General features: G+C 45.3%; 1 protein-coding gene across 6 annotated transcripts in view; it reads right to left on the minus strand.

Moving 5' to 3' along the window:
• FLNB (filamin B) overlaps positions 1 to 15105 on the minus strand; it is a 139105-nt gene that overhangs the window by 55175 nt on the left and 68825 nt on the right. For all 6 annotated transcript variants that reach the window (XM_068982281.1, XM_068982280.1, XM_068982279.1 and 3 more), the window contains exons 5-16: positions 14034 to 14152; positions 13140 to 13217; positions 11841 to 12003; positions 11068 to 11265; positions 8364 to 8501; positions 6506 to 6632; positions 5412 to 5548; positions 3903 to 4096; positions 1871 to 1984; positions 1134 to 1277; positions 759 to 882; positions 266 to 426 (exon numbers count right to left, since the gene is read on the minus strand). In XM_068982281.1, the coding sequence (XP_068838382.1) occupies positions 266 to 426; positions 759 to 882; positions 1134 to 1277; positions 1871 to 1984; positions 3903 to 4096; positions 5412 to 5548; positions 6506 to 6632; positions 8364 to 8501; positions 11068 to 11265; positions 11841 to 12003; positions 13140 to 13217; positions 14034 to 14152 (1697 nt within the window). The remainder of the gene's footprint in view (positions 1 to 265; positions 427 to 758; positions 883 to 1133; positions 1278 to 1870; positions 1985 to 3902; positions 4097 to 5411; positions 5549 to 6505; positions 6633 to 8363; positions 8502 to 11067; positions 11266 to 11840; positions 12004 to 13139; positions 13218 to 14033; positions 14153 to 15105) is intronic.

The following is a 15105-nucleotide window of genomic DNA, read 5'->3' on the forward strand; positions in this document are numbered from 1 at the left end:
ATTACATTTCATTCAAAAACCTGATGATAGTTTATTAAAATCTAACTTCTTTCCAGAGCCTGGCTTTCAACCACTGACTGACTATGCACCCCTACTTTCATTAGAAAGCGGTAACATTTTAGTTTTGGGTGTTGTTATTCCTTCTTGGTTTTAAGCAACCAGAGAGAAAAACTACTGGGCAGAGTTCTCAAGATATTTTCTCTGTTGCTAAAAAAAAAAAGGAAATACACACACAGGTGGCCAGAAAGAACCCATGCCCACACACCTGAGAGGCAAAGAGAACTTTGATAGTGTATCGCCCAGCGGCAGGAGGCACATATTTGACAGTAAACGTATCATTGGCGTTGTGAATAATGTCAAAATCCACGTCTTCTTCCTCGTCACTTAACACCCGGGCATCACATTTAATGCCAACGCTGACATCACCTGGAACAGACCAGCCTATTAGCACTGATTTACAAGAAACAGCACGTCGCATGCAATCACTTCCAGCTCAAGCTCACACCGCAGAAAAGCAGCTGGGAACTTTCCAGTAAGTAACCTGAGAAAGGGATGGTATTCAAATCAGGGTTTTGGAGAAGGAATGGAGGATTAGCAAAGATCTCACCACCGAACTGACTCAGACACTCATTAGATGAACAATCATGTATTCAGGTGGACTGTTTCTCGGTTCAAAGTTCATTGCCCTTGAACCGTTACAAAGAGAACTTCCTTCCCAAGTAGCAATAAGGAGGGCACTGGGTGAAGCCCCCTTTCACCTTCGCCAGCCTCAGTACAGTCCACGGTGAAGTGAGTAGGCTCATGTGCCTTCAGTCCACTTCTCTCCACTCCTGGCCCAAACACTTTGACCTTCTGGGGATGGCTACCCTGTCCGATGCTGACCTAGAGAGGACAGGGAGAAAAGTTGTGATCAAGTTCTTCTCCATGTGGACCCAGTAAAGACACCATCAGTTGTTAGAACATTATACGTGGGGGCAATCTACAGCACCCAGCCCTTTTGGCCACGCCATCTTCCAAGGCACACCAAGCATGGTGTTTCCATGTATCTGCCTTGACCACCAAGCATGGAGCCCAGACCTGCCTCAGGACCAGGCTTTTTCATACCACGACCAGGATTCCACTTCATAACCTACCCTGTAAGGGCTGTGCGGGATGTTGACACCTCCCCAGACCACGGCAATGGTGTGTTTGATGGCCTTAACTGGGGTGTATGAGCAGGCGTAGGTGCCATCCATCCGGCTCTTCATCTGGATGTCAATAGGCTGGCCATCCCCGTCCTGCAGAAGAGCAGGGGCCAAGTACAGAGCTGGCTCTCACACTGTCTCCATCAAACAGGGTCATGGGTCTTCCCAAATCACCACTCACTCATCCAACCAAATTTCATGGAGCGCCTATGATGGGCCATGTTCTCAATACAATGAACACAAGTGATAAAACACTACATGCATTTATTTATCTTTAATTACTAACAACCAATGGTTTCCCAAAAGAAAGCCATGGTCACTCAGTGCTTCTTAACTGTAATTCCTGCATTTTAATCCTGGGGCCAAAATTCAATTAAATGAGAGAAACATATTTGCTACACTCTTGTTTACAAACCCTCCCATCACAGCCACACTAAAGGACATTTATGGGGGAGATCTGAAACAGACAAGCCTGATTTCCACAGAACACAAATCATAAAGATGAGAAAAGCACCTTGCTTTACATATCAGAATCCCCTTTAGTCCTCACATAAACCCTTTGAGATAAATAATCTTTTTTGCAACGTATGAATCAGGAAACTGAAGATCCAAGGGACTGGTCACTTGCTGTGATATGTATCCCATTACCTGACAATTCCCTGCACAGATGGCAGGTAGAAACTTACCTGAGCAAATATCTTTAAGGGAGCTTTTCCGGCATCCTTAGGATCCACGGTGAACTCAGCCAGGTTGTTGACAATGCATCCGGATTTCTCCAAACCTGGCCCATATGCTTGCACCTGGGGCAAAGGGCCAATAGTGACTCCCTTTCTTTGTAATGCGCTAACTACACTATCAGAAGACAGGCGACCAGGGAAGGGGGAGAGAGGAAACTACGTCTGGCTTCATGGTACAGTATCCTCTACATACGAACTTTCAAGTTGTGAACTTCAAAGATGTGAATACGTGTGCCAGTCTCTGTATGCCAGCTGTTGTAAGGCACTACTGCACCTTTCAAGGTACTGTACTGTATGATTAAAACTGTTTATTTTTTGTGTTTGTTTTTTATGTGCATATAATTTGTGTGAAAAGTATTATCAATCTATTACAGTACATACATACATGAATGCTCAGTTGTGTCCAACTCTTTGCAATCCCATGGACTGTGACCCATGAGGCTCCTCTGTCCATGGGATTCTCCAGGCAAGAATAATGGAGTGGGTTGCCATGCCCTCCTCCAGGGGATCTTCCTGACACAGGAATCTAACCTGCTTCTCTTACGTCTCTTGCATTGGAAGGCAGATTCTTTACCACTGCGCCACCTGGGTAGCCCTACAATAGTACAGTACCATATAGCTGACTGTGTTAGTGAGGTACCCAGGATAACATCCTTCGACTTATGAAAGTGCTCTCAGAACAGAACACATTTGTATGTAAGAGACTTACTGTACCTACATAACAGGATGGTTATGGTAGTTAAAATGCTAAAGTAACCTGGAACTTGGAGCAGGAAGTGGCAACCCACTCCAGTATTCTTGCCTAGAGAATCACACTGACAGAGGAGCCTGGTGGGCTACAGTTCATGGGGTCGCAGAGTCAGCCAAGACCGAGCAACTGAACACACACACACACACAACCTGGAACTTAAAAACATGCAGGAGAAAAACTCTGTAAAACCTGGCCCCACACCAGCCCGTGCTCCCTGTATTAATGTATGCAGTAACCCGTGCACGGACCTCCAGCTGTGCTTAGTTTCAACGCTCCTACTTGGAGGGGGTTCAGAGCATTTCCCACTGACAACATCCCAAAGGCCTGCAGCCCCAGAGAGCAAAGAACCAGCAGCTGGACAAAGAGGACCAGCTACCAGGCTGGACTGATGTCAGCCTACGGTCAGCTGTCCATGTGGGCCAAAAACAGCACACGTTGGGCGGAGGAGGTGGCCGCCGAAAGCCCAGCTGGCTCAGACTTCATGCTTATCAGCCTGCTAAACGATTCAGAGACGCTCCTGGAGACACTGCAAACACTGCTCCAACTTAAGAGAAAGGGAGTTGGGGGTAAAAATTAACAAGTCTTTATCTAAGGAGCACCTTGAGATAATACCTATAGAAAGTGGTGAAACTGAAATGGGATGCTTGGGGTACAAGAAAAATAGCAGCTTATGGAGCCCCCTCTGTGGGCCAGGCACTATGCTAATAAGAGCTGGTTTTGTTCATGTTACCTCCTTGAACCATGCCAGAAACTGTAGGAAGCAGCCACTGGAATAGTTCCCATTTTATAGAGGAAGATACAGAAGTCAGAGAGGTAAGTTACTTGCCACATGTTAGAAATGTACTAAGAGGTACTTGTTTTTCAGTCACTAAATCACGTCCAACAATTTCCGACCCCATGGACTGTAGCCCTTCAGGTTCCTCTGTCCATGAGATTTCCCAGGCAAGAAGACTGGAGTGGATTACTATTTCCTTCTCCAAGGGATCTTCCCAACCCAGGGATCGAACCCACATTTCCTGCATGGCAGGTAGATTCTTTACCACTGAACCACCTGGGAAGACCACTACAAGGTACTACCAGGCTTCTCATTCAGGTCTTTTTCAAAACTTCCTAAGCTTTAAAAGGCTCTTCTCTGTGATTTCTTCACATGCTACACAAGGAAACTCTGTGGGCATAGGAAAGAATGCCAGGAGCCAGAGGAGAGGATAGGAACATGACACACTGACTCACCAGGTCCGGGTTGTAGTCTCCTGAGGCCGGGTGGATGTAGGCCATGAAGGGACTGTCCTTGATGTCCTCATCGTCGCACATGATGTGAACGGCATATTCACCCGGCTCCTTGGGCCAGTACTTGACATCACACGACCCGTCATTCTGGTCGTCATACTCAATCTTCGCCTGGGAGGGACCTTCAATGGCAAACCCTGGGGACGGGGTGGGAAGACCCTCTGGTTACAAGGTATCTAGTCTGGGTTATTACCAACCCATTCCTTCTGCCTCCCTGAAAACCAAGTGCTAGCCAGAAGACTGAAATCTGTTAGGGTCCCTTTCCCACAAAACCGAGCTTACTAAGTCTTCAAAAGAGATGGAAGGGTGGATTTTACATATTTTTTTTAAAACATCATTGAACGGAAAGGTCAACCAGCAAATCTTTCTGTTGGCAATATGGTAACATGAGCCAAAAACCTTAAAACAATACCCACCCATTGCCCCCACCAAATCCACTTCTGGGTTTTTATCTGAAGGAAATAACCAAGGATGTGTGTAAACAGTTAGATACAAGGATACATATTCAGCATTGTTTTTTATAGCAAAACTCTTCAGCTATTTTGCTGAAGGGCCTAACAGTAGTTATATCCACACCTTGGATTTCCATAGATGCCATGGGAAATTGAGACAGGTCCTATATTTGCCTGAGGCAGAAAGAGATAAAGATACTTTTGCAGCAGATCAACATTTGTATGCCTATGTACAGGAATAAAGTCTAGAAGGATATACTGAAAGGTCTAATACTGCTTCTAGTCTATAAGGATATACTAAGATGTTTATCATTTCTCTAGACAGAAAAATTAAATCTGATTTCCCAATTTTTCCTCTTTGCTTATTCTATTTGTTAACATGGCGTCATTAAACTGCTGAACCAGATCTGACCCAATGTGTGTTTTTGTAAATAAGGAACACAACCACACCCCTTTAGTTATGCATCATCTATGGTCGCTATCAGGCTACAATGACAGTCACATAGCTGTGACAGAGAGAATATGACCTTCCATACGGAAATATTCGCTATCTGTTCCTTAACAGGGAGAGGTGCCGACTCTTGTTCTAAAGTGATCAAATCTACATCAGATGCTTACTTAAAATACACTCAACTCTGCTCCAAAGAGTATTCACTTTCCAAATTTCTAATTTCGGCAAACTTCATTCATTCATCTAAACTAAGGATCAGTCAGTAATATCTGCCATGTGTCAATTATTTTCCAGGCAATGTTTTGGGCACAACATCCACAGGCAGCCTTTGCCCTCATGGTCCAGTAGATGAATGAATGCTGGTGCCAGAGGCAGAGGACAAGCAGAACATGGGAACTGCAACTTATCAGGAGTATCCAGAGATGGTCTTGGGTGGTCAGGAGGCCAGGAGGCTCATGGTAGTGAGGCTCAGAGGAGGCCTCAACACACAGCCTAACACCTTACCCAGCCACCCTGCAATCTCAGCCACCAGAAGCCGCTTCCACTTACCCAGAGACCCCACTTCAGAACCAATGGACTCCACCACAAAGTCTGCTGACCGCCCAACAATCCCGCCGTGGAGGCCAGGTCCCCATGCACGGACTTTCTGCATGCCTGCTTCAGGGCCAACTTGAACTTCAAAAGGGCTAGAAGGAAAGGAACAGAGGAAGCATTAAAGAGAAGCAAAGAAAGGGCTACATACAACCACAAGCTCTTTATACACACTCTTTCCACTGGCCTTATCCTTTTATCTGCAGCCCCAAGCTCCAGCCAAGCCCTTCCTCCATACAGGTTCCCCCACAACCATTGTTACGTCAACAATATCATGTAATAGGACTGTTTCAAACCACACTGCCTGGCACTATCCTGGTCATTTGCCTTGTATGTACTCCAGACAATGAGCCTGGAAGGCCAAGCGAGTGTCTACATTCCATCTGCTGCCAGTGCTAAAACAAGAAAACCGGGTTGAATATGCTTTATCTCAAACATCAATAAATGCGCTTTAACTTCGGCACGGGAGATTTAAAAAACATTGCTTAGATTCTCAGAAGCTTAAAATATACACAGACATCTCTTGAAGTAAATGGAATTTATTCAGAGCCTAAAGCTGCCCCCAGGAAAGCTGGAAAGCATGTGAATACAGGGAAGGCAAGTGAGGCCCACAAGGCAAAGCTATAGACTGGGCCCCTTGCATCCTGACCGCACTCACAGCGAGGACTCTAATGTCAACCACAGCAGATTCTGCCATTTTACCCATGGCATTCATGAACAGAGAGGCACATATCGAAAGAAAGAGAATCTGTTTAAATTAGGGCTATAGACACACAGCCCATTTGCTCTGTATCACTGCTCCTCCTGGCTTGTCTGCCTCCCCACAGCTTTAAACCGCCAGCTTTTGATTTGAAACGAGGCAGCTGAAACCACAGCGACTTTCTGCTGCATTTGAGAACAGGCCAAATGACTGTGTACTGTTCTGAAAAAAGAAAAAAAAAGCTTTTGACAGAGCAGCTCCCCTTCCCTCCTGAGGCCTGGGAAATGAGCACCACAAGCCTGTCCTGGGCTGAGCAGGCCTCGGGAGAAGACAATTCCTGCTAGAGACTCACCTCTTTTGAATGTGGTGTCCCCCCCAAGTGATGGAGATGCTGTATTTCCCCTGGGTGCTGGGGTAATACTCAAATGCATAGACTCCATCCTGAAAGCCTTTCTGTTTCACCAGCTCCTCCAGACCCTCTGTGGGAAGGAAGCACACCGTCTTTCCAATAGGCATCCAGACTCAGAACGAGAATCCACAAGACAGGAACAGAAAGACAGCAACAGCCACAAAATAAAACCACGTGGATGATCTCAGAGTGTGGGATTCCCCCACCCCAAATTGGGAGGATACTCCAAAGCCGAAAACAGACACATGTCTACTTCAAAGTAAGGGGAAATGGAAGATTTCCCAGCTCACTGGCTTTAGAAAGCTTTCTCATGTATGAGGGGCCTATGAGGTCCTAAACCCCTGGGGCTGGTAATATTTTTCAATGATCAAAAAGCCATCCTTTTTAGCTGCCCATAAAAATTGCACAGGGAACTCTACTCAATATTCTGTAATAATCTAAATGGGAAAAGAACTTCAAAATGAATAGATACATAGGTATGTATAACTGAATCAGTTTGCTGTACACCTGAAACTAATACAACAACACTGTTAATCAACAATGTCTCCTGCATCGGCAGATTCTTTACCAATGAGCCACTGGGGAAGCCTAAATTCCAATACAAAAAAGGCAAAGAACGTTTTTTAAAAATTGTAGAAGGAGTAAATGCTTATGAGTATTTGGCATTAGGATCCTGGCATATCCTTTTCAACTAAAACTGGACAATGAAAGCAAGAAAGCTCTTGTAAGCTATCTCCAAGAGAACAGGTTTCAGAGGCTACCTCACAAACTCCAGTCTGAGCCATCAGGCAGGAACTTGTTTTATGTTGAGCCCTGAGGTTTGGCTGGGAAAGCCATTTAGTCAAGTAAGAATCTAAGGTCAGGGAAAAAAAAAGAAAAAAAAACCGCCTCCTCAGTTCCTGTAGCAACAAGCCAAAAGGGAGGCCAGCCCTCGAGCAGCCTGACTCCAGGTCTGGGCAGTCTAGAACCTTGCCTGCCTTCAGGGCATAGCTGCCCCAAAACTCAGTGCTCTGAGATGAAATATTAACTTTCTGGAGCTCAGAACACTCCTGCCACAGCCTGTTAGGAACATAGGGGAGTGAGAACAGTCCCGGAAGAGAAAGTGAGGATTTTACAAAGCCGGGGAGTAAAACTGCTGAGGCTACTGGACTCACAGCTGGAAAATGTCGAGCTGTTTCTCTGACCCAGGGTGGGGAACTCATGAAGAGAGTAGATACCTGTTCTCCTGTCTCTTTTCTCATGAAAGAGCGAGAGTGAGTTGCAAGGTGCAATGCACTCTTCCACAAGTGGCATTTATCTACAGAGAAGGCTTAATCGTAGGGAATTTATTCTCCTTCTATAAGCACTCATCAAAGTAATTAGGTATCTGCCATAATTTCATTGTCTATAAAATGTAACCTGTAGAGGGGAAAATTACTGGCTTTGGAGATCAGGCTTGAATTCCAGCTCAGATGTTTAAAAGCTTTGTGACTGTGGACAAGACCCTTCCTCTCTGAGCCTAGGTTTCCTCAAATAAAAAAAAATAGGCCATTTCATATTGCTGTTCCAGCTCCAATATTTATTTCTTTTTCTGGAAGCCCTAACATAATGTGAGGCTGTCAATCTAACACTGTTCCCACATCCAGGGCTGACATGACTAAACAATCAGTTTCCTTCTACATGGAGCAGAGAGAGCCTCCAATCTCTGACACAGCTCTCTGGGATAAATTGATCAGAACTGGCTGTGTGATGAGACCCATAGGTCATGGCTGTCAAGTTAAGCTGAAAGCACATTGAGACAGGGAAGCAAAGGAGCACTTACTAGGACCCTTAATGGTGACGCCGAGCTCTCCACTTCCAGCAGCTTTGGTGTCAACCCTGAAGTCTGCAGTTTCTCGGATGCGAATGCCTTTAGGCTGCAGGCCTCGGCCACTGGCCCGGCAGGCGTTTGGATTGCAGGCTGTAAGCACAGTTTCGACATCAATTCAACCTTTTATTCTTTAGTCTGAGTTGAGTAAGCCAAGGTAACTTTGAGCCACCCGCCAAGAAAATGTTTGCTTTGCAGAGTGTGCAGCAGCTGCCTGAGACCAGGGGTCTTGTTCAGGGAGCACACCAGGCTACCAAATAAAGACACAATATAACTTTGTCCAGGGACTGGGGAAAAGTTACTTTGGCAAAAAAAGCAGGAGCGCACAGCGTGAATTCGCTGGACTCCTGGTATTTGCTGAATCCTGGCATTTATCCTCTCGGTGGTAAAACAGAGTTAAGACCTGGGGTTGGACATTGCTCAAACTTCACTGCCATACTCAAGGGTCCAGTAATTGGGAAGACTGGACTTTTTCAGGTCTACTTGGAAAATGTAGCACTTGAAAACATCTGACCTGGTTCCAAACTTTGGATCAGTGGTTTCTAAAAGTCTAAATGTTGTTCTCTTCCGCAGGAAGAGCCAGAGGATGGTGCAAAAAAAGACCAGATCAACCCCACCTCGACCAAGGCAGACAAACATTTCAGTGCTATTACAAGGTCCTTGGAATGCAGGTGGCTACTCTATAATTAGGAGTAAACCCCACTCTCAATTTGCTTTCTGGGTCCAGTTAAAAAACCTAAAGTTGTATGTCTAGGGCAAAGGTAGCTTCTAACATTCCTACCTAAGAGGTTCACAAAACAATTCCATGGGGTTTGTCGAAGGTTGATAAAAGACATCGATGTGCCCTGGGACTTTTTTGGTAACATGAGCAACCTTCTCATTAAATATATAAATGGGAGATACGGGTAAAATGTCAGGTTGTTCCTTTCCAAATCTGACACTGCATATTCGACAGGCTCCCTCTATACACTAGGGGGTCACAGACTCCAGAAGACAAGACTGTTTATCGTAAAATCATTTAAGTGGAGGAAGGGTCAGTACATCAACAGAAAAACTCTTTTAAGTATTAACTAGTACAAGTGATAGATGGATATGCCAGAAATGAAAAAAGTAATCCACAAGTGAGAGGAAGTCAGAAAACATCATTAAAACTAGGAAAGCTGTTCAATATTCTTTCTTGCATTGTGTCAAATGAAGTTCTGTTTCTGAATACGTTTATTTGTTTCCCCCTTTGTCAAGGGGAGAGAAGTTGGTCATACCAGAAATAAGTCACAACAGGATGACAGGACTTCCCTTGGAAGGTTTAAATGTATCTTTAAAAAAATAAAAGTCATGGAAATCCTGAGTATGGGCAAGAGTCTCAACATCAGCAGTTCATATAAACACTAAATGGAACTAAAAAGCTTGAAGGAAACCACCGGATTTTCCAGCATCTTGAGATGGCCTAGAGATGTGTAGATGTAATCAGAGAGTGAGTCTGGGGTCTGGCCAGACAGGTGGTGCTAACACCTGCACTGCAGTTTCCCACGGTCACGAAGAGCACAGGCCCGCTGGACGCCAGAGGCAGCACAAAGACTGGCAGAGATGGCCCACCCAACCAGCCCTTACCCAGTGAGATGCCTCTGGCCCAGTGCTTTCGACTAGGAAGCCAACAGCTTCAGGCTCCAGGCTGGCCAAGAGGCCGGATTCAGAGGAGGAAGCCAGGTCTGCAGACGCAGATGCACAGAACAGAACAGGGAAAGGCAAGTACTGGTTAGAAAAGGCAGCAGAGTTGGGGGGGAAAAAAAGAGAGTAACTAAGTCAGAAGGAAAGAGTCTAACATTAGAGAGAAATGCATGCTTCTGGCTGCAGCAGGAGCTGACAGAGACCATGGTTCTATTCCTACTGACATCTAGTCCAGCGGCCCCCAACCCTTTTGGGCACCAGGGAATAGTTCTGTGGAAGACAATTTTTCCAAGGCCTGGGGTGGAGGCGAGTGGTTTGGAGATGATTCAAGCACAGTAGAGTTCATGCTCTTATGAGAAATCTAATGCTGCCGCTGCCCTGACAAGCGGAAAAACTCAGGCAGTAATGCGAGCAATGGAGAGCAGCTGTAAACACAGATGAAACTTTGCTCCCTGGCCTGCCGCTCACCTCCTGCTGTGCAGCCTGGTTCCAGGGGTTGGGGACCACTGGTTTAGTCCATACTCATACCTTATGACCCCTAAGCCTCAGTGTCTCAGATGCCCACTGGGAACAGCAATAGCCCCCGGGACACCGTGGCTGGTGTCATGACTAGCTGCCATCGTGCTCTCTGCCTGGCAGCCAGTAAAGGAAGCCACAGGGGACCTGCCACGTCACTGAACCTCAGCCACAGACACCCTCTCCTCATACAGCTTCCATCCTGCATCGCTCAGTGAGGATCATGAATCCTGGCAGAAGCGTTTTGGGGGCAGATTAAACAGGTTAATATAAGTAAAGCACTTAGGTCAGCATATAGGAAGCTATTTGTGTTAGTATCTTGAGGACAAAGTAGATACTAGTATTAATGTCTTGAGGATACTTCCTGCCAAAGGGGCCCTGGCAGCAAAATGACAAGTCTGAGTTCAGTGCTGGGCCCTGTCACGTACAGCCAGCCTCAATGCCAGAACCAGAGGCAGTCAGCTACTCCAGCACTCACCTTCGCCGACCTGCACAATGAAGGGACTCTTGGGGATGGTGTCCCCAGCAAAGGAAACCTTGACCACGTGGGGGCCAGGCTGCATTGGCTTGTACACACATCGATACACCTGGTTTCCTCTGTCTTCCACGAGCAGCTCCACGGTGTTCTTCCCCTGGGGATCTTCCACCTCCACACCAATGTCGCCCACGCCAGCACCTAGGAGAGAGAGAACAGGCCATGAGCCCAAGTCGCCCTCTAGGAAGTTCCCTGCTGATGAGAGCGAAAGCAGGTATAAAATGCAAACCACAGGAGACAGAGAGGCATTCAGAAGGTGCATACCCAGATCTGTTTCCTAGCAGAAATAAGGAAGGTGGAGAAAGGAAAGTTGCTTATGGGGAGGAGGGTCATAACCAATTTTCATTTTCCCACAATCTCTATTTCCTAAAATTTCTATATTGAAAAGAAAGCTGAAAATTGTGTTTTATTCATTCCTTTTCTTACCCCTCCTTCTCGCCAGAACTTGCATAGAATTTGGTCCAAGAGATGATTGTTAAACCTTAGTATCTTTGGAGTATTTATTTAGTCAAGTCAGAAATTGATCATTAATAATCAAAGCTAAGATTGAGTATGAGATTTTAGAGAAGAAAAGCTGGTTTTGAAAAATCTTGAAATATAACCAACACATTTGAAAAAGCTAATTTTGTAGTTTTGTTGTTGATTCAAAAGACAAGAAGTCCAGCATCTCAGGTTTCTAAGGATCATCTCTGGCTCTGGAAGAGGAAAGGTGCTACCTGCTGTGTAGATGTCAAAATAGGTGGGCTTATTGGCGATGTTGCCGGCAGCTTCCAAGCCTGGGCCTTTCGCAGTGACTTTACTGGCGTCTCCCTGGGCCTTGTCAACATTCACCTCGAATGGGCTCTTGGAGATATGCTGTCCTGCAAAGAGGACTGTGACCTACAAATGACAGACAGGGGAGACATCATCACTTCTTCTTGCTCAGTGAGACCACCCTCTCCTCCATCTTCCTGATCGTACACACAAAGGTCCTGGAACCAGGAGCTCTGGGGAAGTGGCCTCAGTGGGACTCCCATCTGACTCTACCAACCACACAGCTGGGCCTGGGACATCAGGCCTTTAGCCAGCTAAAACACATCAGACATGCCTAGATTAGCCTCTATAGCAGCAATATGCACAAGCACTTCAATCTCCAGACACCAGACTCTTTAAGGCAGCTGCAAAAGGGACCGCTGTCCCTGTAGAATATCATGTGGAGTTCCAGGATTTCAAATCTAAGAGTCAAAGTATTCTTCAGAGGACCAAGACCGTTTTCAGATACATGGACTTGAGACATAAGACAGATTTCTGTCTAAACTTTGAGTCGAAGTTCTCATCTTTTAAATTCTGAGGGTTATTGGATTGGGTGGGCCACTGGCCTCCACTCTAGTCAACTGGCCTTCTCTGCATTCAGGCTTTGATGCTGACAGAGCCTCTGGAGCACTCTGAAGAGGGACATTTAAGGAAGCACTAAAGACAAAGAGCCCATAGCTCAGCATTTACACTCCAGGCTTGCAGTTACAGTTATTAGTTATCTCGGTGGAGTCAGAAAAATCTTATGACACTGCAAAGAATTTAATGGAATTCAACCAATCTACATGGAGTAGCGATTATCTCAAGTCTGATTCACAGGGATCCAAGATTTTTGACAATGAACATGGATACTACTATAAACAGAAAGAGAAATCAGAGGAGGATTTAAGGGACTTTCCAGATGGTCCAAAGGTGAAGAGTCCACCTGCCAGTGCAGATTCAACCCCTGGTTGGGGAAGATCCCACATACTGTGGAGCAACTGAGCCCACGCACCACAACAAGAAAAGCCACCACAACGAGAAGCCGGCACAACGCAACTGGAGGAAGCCCCCACTTGCCACAACAAGAGAAAGCCTGCAAGAAGCAATGAAAATCTAGTACAACCACAGATAGATAGATAGATGATAGACAGACACAAACTTAAGAAAACCACGCTTCTTCCGCATCTATCAAAGCAAGCACAGAAGAGCATTCAAGCAAAGGCCATGATGTCTTATCTTACTTTGTGCAGTCCGGTGACCTTGGGCAGATACTCCACAGAGTATGTCTTGTTCTTATCGCTGTCAGGGGTCACGAGTGCCTAGGAGGTAAGTTGAGTGACAATTAGAGAAGGCACCGGTGTAAGTGTGCTGTGCTCGCCAAGGGCCCATGGCAAGGTGCCAGGCCAGGAACCTACCCTGGCTCTTCTCTGGCCCACCACTCCTGCAGGAAGCTCCGAGAGAAGCAGCCTGAAGTCACGGAAACCAAGTCACATTAGCACACAGGTAAAACCAAGTCAGGCCTCTCCATCGTCTCAGGGCTGTCACCTTTCCAGATGAGAGAGACTATGAAGCTAGTAACCTAAACCTTTCTTGGCCCAGTAGTTATTAAGAGCTTATGAAACACCAAGCCCAGGGACAGGTACCAAAAATAAATCAGGCACAATTCCTGCCTCAGTGGGAGAAACAGGCAATTACGCCAATAAGTGTAGAACTTCAGATGGTGCTCAGCGCTAGGAATAAAATACAGTCTTAAGAAGATAGCCTGACAGAAGAAGCAGTATGTGCAAAGGTCCTAAGGGAGGAACCAGAGGATGATCAGCATGAGGAAAGAGCAGGGAATCAGTATTGCTACTGGACTGTATTTTATCAGTAACAATAGTTAAATGCAATATTTTATTGTATTATATAATGTGTATCCTTGGGTATCAATTTATATGATACTTTAAACACAACCCTTAGGCAAGTGAATTTAACTGCTATTAGACTCAGGATTCTTTTTTTTTTTTTTTTAAGAAAAAAAAAAAGCTTTTGTTTTGAGCTTTAATAAGAAAAATAGAGACACAGTCCCTGGCTCTGTTATAAGTGCCAAAGTTTCCATGGGATACTAACAGGGGAGGCAGCCTCCTCCAACATACCTCCTCTTTGTTCCCTTCTGGGTCCTCAACAAACACCATGACATCACCTTGCCCGGCGCTGATTGTGTCCACGGTGAACTTAGCCGGCTGCTTTACCATGTTCCCAGTGGGCTCGATACCTGTTCACGGGTTTACACAAGCACATTACAAACTGGGTCAGGCCCCAACAGTGTCTCCTTCAGGGAAATGAGACAGGAAACCCATTCCTGCTTCTGCCCTGTGGGAGACGGTGACAAACCATGATGGGGTAATCAAGTCAAAAACACAAATTCGGGAACTTCCTTCATGGTCCAGTGTCTAAGACTTCATGCTCCCAATGCATGAGGCCCAGGCTTGTTCCCTAGTCGGGGAACTAGATTCCACTTGCTACAACTAAGACTCAATGCATCCAAATAAATTTTTTAAAATAACTCAAATCTTGTCCTTGGTATTTAAGCAATATTCAGTTCTGAAATATTCAGAGAACTTCAGTCAAAAGGCTATATTATATGACTGAGAAAATGATGTGGTAACTAGAAGTAGGGCTTGCCTTGGGGAAGAAGACAAAGTGTGATTCATTTTTTGTTAAAGACCATTTTTGTTTCTTGTTTTGTTTTTGGCCGCACCATGTAGCTTGCAGGATCTTAGCTCCCTGAGCAGGGACTGAACCCAGATCATCACAGTGAAAGCTCCAAGCCCTAACCACTGGACCACCAGAGAATTCCCTAAAGATCGTTTTTGTATTACTTAAAATGTTTTAAATATTGCACTTATTTTTAATTAAACTTGTAAATTGAATGATTGAGCAAATTAATTTGAGATAGAGTAGCATACAAGTGTAAGAATTAATAATACCCTTTACCTAGTTCCCCAAATGGATACATCCTACAAAACTCTAGTACAATATCACAAGTCACGGCACAATCAAGATACAGAACATTTCTACCCCACAGGGAACTCTCCTAGCAATCTTTCATAGCCATCCCTTTTGTAACCCTTCACAGTACTAATCTGTTCTTCATCTCTAATTTTATCATTTGTAAAATGTCATATAATGGAATCACACATTATCTAACCTTTGGGGATTAGCTTT

Source organism: Capricornis sumatraensis, chromosome 10 (assembly GCF_032405125.1).
Source record: "Capricornis sumatraensis isolate serow.1 chromosome 10, serow.2, whole genome shotgun sequence".
In the NCBI taxonomy this organism is placed as follows: domain Eukaryota; kingdom Metazoa; phylum Chordata; class Mammalia; order Artiodactyla; family Bovidae; genus Capricornis; species Capricornis sumatraensis.